Genomic DNA, 6343 nt, shown 5'->3' on the forward strand with positions numbered 1-6343 from the left:
CATCGCACTGCGGCGCGCGCGCGCATACACATTCCCTACGGGGCTATAACATAAAACTAACTTTTAACTAACTGCAGTGTTCTCCGGGCTGTAACTACGAGCGTATATACCTTTGTTCCGCCTTCGACCGTCTTCTACCGTAAACAACCCGTATAAGTGTTATACAGAGTGATATAATATTAGATGTATATGATAATATATTCTATTAATATTTCTCACTCCTTGGTGTTATGTAAAGGTTTTACTATCTTGACAAATGTGATTTAGAACTAGTTGGCAACTTATAATTGTGTTGCAGCGGACATTTGTATCTTTCAGTAGTTGCACGCACGATCGCACCTCGCTCGCTCTCCACATGTATTCGCAGTACGTCCTATATATTTTTGCCGAAATCGCAAGCTTCTTCCTAAAAGCCATATTGTAAACGTATGCGTACCTGCGCTCGCTATGATTACTTGCTTGATGTCTGGACCATGCTCCCACAGGACCTCTGGGCGACAGATGTCAGTGTTACAAACTGAAAATAAATCTGAACGCAAAAACACAAATACTACCCCTCCAATTACACTTCACTGTGTGTCATTATATACAGCCGCTCCGCACTCGCCGCTGCGTGTTGTGCTGTGTCGCCTATGTATATATCGGCCATAGATATGGCGGACACAGCCAGCACACGCGCGGCGAGTGCCCGGGAGTGTGCTAGCCTTTCTGCATTATTTTGTGAAAGGCAGTGATATACAAGACCTCATCTATTTATTCAGTTTTCCACTCTGACCTGTCCTAAAGTGGCCTGTGGCAATCAGCATGAAGCGAGGTATATTTAAGTAATCTTTTTGGGAAAAACCCATATAAAAGTTGCAATATTACATCGTTTACAGCTGCACATTTGCCTTCTATATATATAGCAGTTGTGGGCTTAGCCAAATTAGCGAGCGTACTCGCATAACTAGAGAACTCTTAAAAATTTTAAAAAAATGTAAGAGGTTAAACTTCATAAAATTCTATTCATCAATAGATGGCGGCTGTGCGTATACATTAACATCACGATATCGTGTTGCAGCCATGGTATACCTTAACTGTGCCAGTGGCCTATCGCTGCGGACATCCGTCTCCTACTCACCGGGATTCCGGGTCTCGCAAGTCCAGCGTGGGAACTCTATTCTCCTTTTTTTCCTTTTTCCTCCTTACCTACCTCTTTAGTTGTATCTTTTTTATTTTTTTATTTTTAATTTTGATATTTTTTTTTATTTTAATGTCTTTTTATTTTTTGATTTCTTATTATTTTTTACTGTTGGGATGGATGGGATGGCATGAATGCGCATGCCAGGGGCCTGGCATGGGACCTGCATGGCATGGCATGGCCATGGCATGTGGATGGCAGCGGATTGGCATGGCCATGCATGGGATGGGTGGCATGGCCCCCCCCCCCCCCCCCCATTGGCATGGCATGGCCATGCATGGCATCGGATAGCAATGCGGGCTATGGGAAGCGGTGCGAATGGATGGCCAATGGCATGGCATGGCATGTTATGCGAATGGCATGGGTGGCAGTGGATGGCGATGAGATGGCCAATGGATGGGCATGGGATGCGCGGATATGGAATGGATGGATGGAATGCGTGCGATGGGATGGAATGGATGGCATGGCATGGGATCATGGATGGGATGCATGTGGATGGATCATGGATAAGATAGATCTATAGCATAGTTAGATTTTTTGGCGGTTTTCCCTTTCAACAAGCGGTCACCAACTGGTAACGCCACTGATTTCCGCGGCACGCCGGGTATATTCCCGCTAGTGCTATATAAGTTTGTTGCCACCGTTGAACGCTGTGGCTGCGGTTGTGTCACTCTGTCGTACAATTGAGCGTTCAATTCTTATCGGGCCAAATTTATGTCGCCATTATCAACCTCTACTCTTCAATGATTGTATAGCCATCTTTCACGTCGGCACACTATATGTCTAATTATGGTCGAGCGTGAGGTTTTTTGGAAACAAGCTGAGACCGAATGCAAGAAGTTTGGTCATTCTCAGACAATTAGTTCCTTATCTCTAAAATTCACCTCATTTGCTAAAACGCCTGGCATCGATAATATCAGAATTTAGATACATTAGGGAACTATTAATCTACTTTCCCTATTATTTCTACTTCTGATAATATGGCTGTCAAAACTCTACGTCAAATGTGTCGGTCGCCGAGACCGTGGAGATTATTAACGTATTGAGGTATTCCCGAAACACCAAAATTACTAAACTACAGAGATAAAATAAGCAAATGCGAGAACATGCTGTTCCCCGTTACAAAATTAATATATTAAACTTTACAGTGACGCCTTTCGCTTTAATGACAACGTAAAGACTCATGTATTATATCAGTGAAACAATTAGGCCCAGTGATCGACGTCTAAAGTAATTCGCTGTTATGGACGGCAATACTCACAGGGAAACGACATTGTACCGTGGCCAAACACTGTTCGTATATGTTGCTCACATATTTATTCACTAACAAAATCTCACGACAACTAGCGTCTATAAACTAAGTGCTTATCGGTGTAATATCTTCTACAATGTCCGCCCATATTAATGATCACGCACCGCGAAACTCACCGTTACGCTCTCAGGAATATGGTGTTAAGTGATTGCGCATTCCATTGCGTTAAACATTACATACAATGCCGTCGTAATTCATGGCAACACATAATAACTTAACGCTTGTGCTTACAATTGTTCTTATACATCATTTTATGCGTTACAATAACTGTTTTGCTCTAATAGCTTTATATTGCCCTCACTATGCTTTCCTCTCCCGTGTGTCCGGTTGAAATGGCTGCTAACCTCAGAGGACGTCCTGACCAACAAAAAGTTCGTCTGACGGCTGACCGAAATTGCCTTGTACTTGTAGGAAGTAAATTATCGGATTAATGAGTGAATTCAGGTGCAGGGCAATTAGCGTCGAATGAACCCGTAGTGTGTGAAGCCCGACGCGGAGCTGTAGATCAGGACATGTGGCAGAACGTGCGGAGCAAGTAGAATGCACGAGTGCCGGACAACCCATAAGCATGCATCTTTGACGTTTTCCATGTCGCGTTGGAAACCTGTCGTGCACTCTCTACGCGCACTGACGCCTGCGGCGATCCTTCGGGGCGAATGGATCCCTGGCCGATCTCTGACGATGGGCGTATGTAGCAGCTACATCATGACGAAAATAAAATCGCATACGTGGCCTAGCGATAAAATACACGGAATCTGCGCCACTATCATGTCACCGACGCACGCAATGGACGGATTCCAGTAATACGTTCCTTGGAGGTCGACGCAGCCACCGCACGAGCCTATCGCGACACAGCAACAACGCCATGAGATGCGATGAGATGGCATGGGATGGGATGCGGTGCTATGGGATGCGGTGCAATAGGATGGCATGGCATGGCATGTCATGGCATGGCATGGGATAGCATGAGATGCGATGAGATGGCATGGGATGGGATGGGATGGAATATGGGATGGGATGGGATGGAATACGGTGCGATGGGATGGGATGGCATGGCATGGAATGGGATAGATGGATGGATGCAGCGATGGATGCATGGATAGATAGATAGATAGTTAGATTTTTTGGGGTATTTTCCTTTCAACCAAGCGGTCACCAACTGAGTAACGCCACTGCTTTCCCCGGGCAACGCCGGGTATATCCCGCTAGTGCTATATATTTGTTGCCACCGTTAAACGCTGTGCTGCGTTGTGTCACTCTGTCGTAGTGACGTCAATTCTCATCGGCAAATTTATGTCGCCACTATCAACTCTACTTCGTCAATGATTGTATAGCCATCTTTCACGTGGCACTATATGTCTAATTATGTCCGGGCAGGAGGTTTTTCGGAAACAGCTAAGACCGAATGCGGAAGTTTGGCCTTCTCAGACAATTAGTTCTTATCTCTAAAATTTCCTCCATTCCTGAAAAGCCTGGATCGATAATATCAGAAGTAGATAATAGGGAACTATTATCTACTCCTGATAATATGCGTCAAAACTCTAACGGTAAATGTGTCGTGCCGAGACGTGGAGATTATTCACGTATGAGGTTATTCCCCGAAACCACAAAATTTACTAAACGTACAGAGATAAAATAGCAAATGCGAGAAATGCTGTTCCCCCGATTACCAAAATTAATAATTAAACTTTACAGTGACTCCTTCGTTCAATGACAAAGTAAAGACTCATGTATATATCAGTGAAACAATTAGGCCAGTGTGACGTCCAAAGTAACTCGCTGTATAGAGGCAATACTACAGGGAAAGACATTGTACTTAGCAAAACACGTTCCGTATATGTTGCTCACAGATTTATTTACCAACAAAATCTCACAACAACTAGCGTTATAACTAAGTGCTATCGGTGTAATATCTTCTACAATGACGTCATATAATGACACGCACCCGCGAGACTCAAATACGCTCTCAGAATGGTGTATAATGATTGCGCATCCCATTGCGTTAAACATTACATACAATGCTCGTAATTCATGCAACACATATATACTTGACGCTTGTGTACAATTTTTTTTACATCATTATTATGGTACAATAACTGTTTCTCTAATAGCTTGATTGCTTCGCTATTCTTCCTGCTCCGTGTCCGGTTGAAATGATGTAACCTCAGAGGACGTCCTACAACCGAAAAGTTCTCTGACGGCTGACCGAAATTCCTTGTACTTGTAGAAGTAAATTATCGGATTAATCAGTGAATTCAGTAGCAGGGCATTAGTTCGAATAACCCGTAGTGTTTGAAGCCCCGACGGGAAGCTGTAGATCAGGACCATGTGGAGAACGTGCGGAGCAAGAAGAGTCCACGAGGAGCCGACAACCATGAGCATGATCTTTGACGTCTTCCATGTCGCGTGGAAACTTGTCGTGCACTCTCTACCCGCCACTGACGCTGCGGCGATCCTTCGCGCATGGTCCCTGGCGATCTTGACGATGGAGATGTAGCAGTACATCATGACGACAAATAAAATCGCGTAGTGGCTAGCGATAAAATACACGAATCCTGGCGCCACTATCAGTTCACCGACGCACGCAGTGGACGGATTCCAGTAATACGTTGCTTGGATGGTCGACGCAGCACCGCAGCCTATCGCGTACAGCAAACACGCGACGATGAGAACACGGGTGCGTTCGGTTGTCATCCACTGGCTGTAGCGTAGCGGGTGCGCGATCGCCACGTACCTGTTTGTCGTGCAGAGCGCAATTGCTTCCATCGACGCTACAAGGATTGTGGCTACGTACCCCACGAACACTGCGCACTGCGGCATCGTGTGACGAGGTACGAATGCCGACAATAACGAACAGCCTATCACAAAGTCGCAGCAGGCCAGATTGAGGATCGTGAGGTTTGCTGCTGTTCGCAGTCGGCGAATCCTCGCTATGATGACGATCACGAGACCGTTGCCGACTGTCGTGACGATCGAACTCAACACGAAGAATGCCACTATTACTGCTATAGCGTAAGTTTTCGTATTTGAAAAGAACACGCGGCTAACTTGGTTGTTTTCTTCGTTGACGCTGCTGTTGCTCATGTTTGACGTCAGTAGTCCACTCATGTTGTTCTAAGACGTGATACGTTGCACTGTATGCAGATTTTCGTTTCGTATCGTCGTAACTCTCAGGATCATTAAAACTGTCATGAAAAATATAGGTTCGATCTCTGCGAGACTGATTTCTAAAGCCCCAAATTTTCCTGGTTTCTTCACCCACACACATAATATAGTATGCACATACGCACGCCCGCCCCCACTTAATATATATGCCTATTATATATACTAGCAGAAAGTATACCCGTAGAACCAGCAAATGTTGTCTTTAAATATATGAGACAAATAAAATGCGGCGATATGTGGCTATGCGATAAAAAACACGATCCTGGCGGCCACTATCATTCATCGACGCACGCAAGTGGACGGATTTCAGTATACGTTCTGTGATGGTGCGCGACGCAGCAGCCGCAGCCTATCGTCGTTACAGCAAACACGTCGGACGATGACGAACACGGGTGCGTTCGTGTGTCATCCACTGGTCTGTAGCAGTTATAGCGGGTCGCGCGTATCGCGCACGTACCTTGTTTGGTCGTGCAGAGGCGCAATTGTCCCATCGACGTACAAGGTTGTGGCTACGGTACCCACGAACACATGCGCACTGCGGCATCGTGTGACGAGGTATAACGAATGCGTACAATAGACGAACAGCCTATCACAAAGCGCAGCAGGCCAGATGAGGATTCGTGAGGTTTGTGCTGTTCCCATCGGCGAATCCTCGCTATTGATGACGAACGAAGACCGTTGCCGAC

The 6343-nt window shown here is 45.6% G+C and overlaps 1 protein-coding gene across 1 annotated transcript; it reads right to left on the reverse strand.

Moving 5' to 3' along the window:
* Positions 1 to 4616: 4616 nt before the first annotated feature.
* LOC106809840 (G-protein coupled receptor 6-like) lies at positions 4617 to 5600 on the reverse strand. Its single transcript, XM_014813067.1, has one exon. It carries the CDS (start codon positions 5598 to 5600, stop codon positions 4617 to 4619), a length of 984 nt encoding a protein of 327 aa, XP_014668553.1.
* Between the last annotated feature and the right edge of the window lie 743 nt (positions 5601 to 6343).

Source organism: Priapulus caudatus, unplaced genomic scaffold (assembly GCF_000485595.1).
Source record: "Priapulus caudatus unplaced genomic scaffold, Priapulus_caudatus-5.0.1 Scaffold390, whole genome shotgun sequence".
Classification (NCBI taxonomy): Eukaryota; Metazoa; Priapulida; class Priapulimorpha; order Priapulimorphida; family Priapulidae; genus Priapulus; species Priapulus caudatus.

Excerpts from the sequence above, each read along its gene's own strand:
- LOC106809840 (XM_014813067.1), bottom strand. The coding sequence starts at position 5,600 with ATGAGTGGACTACTGACGTCAAACATGAGCAACAGCAGCGTCAACGAA.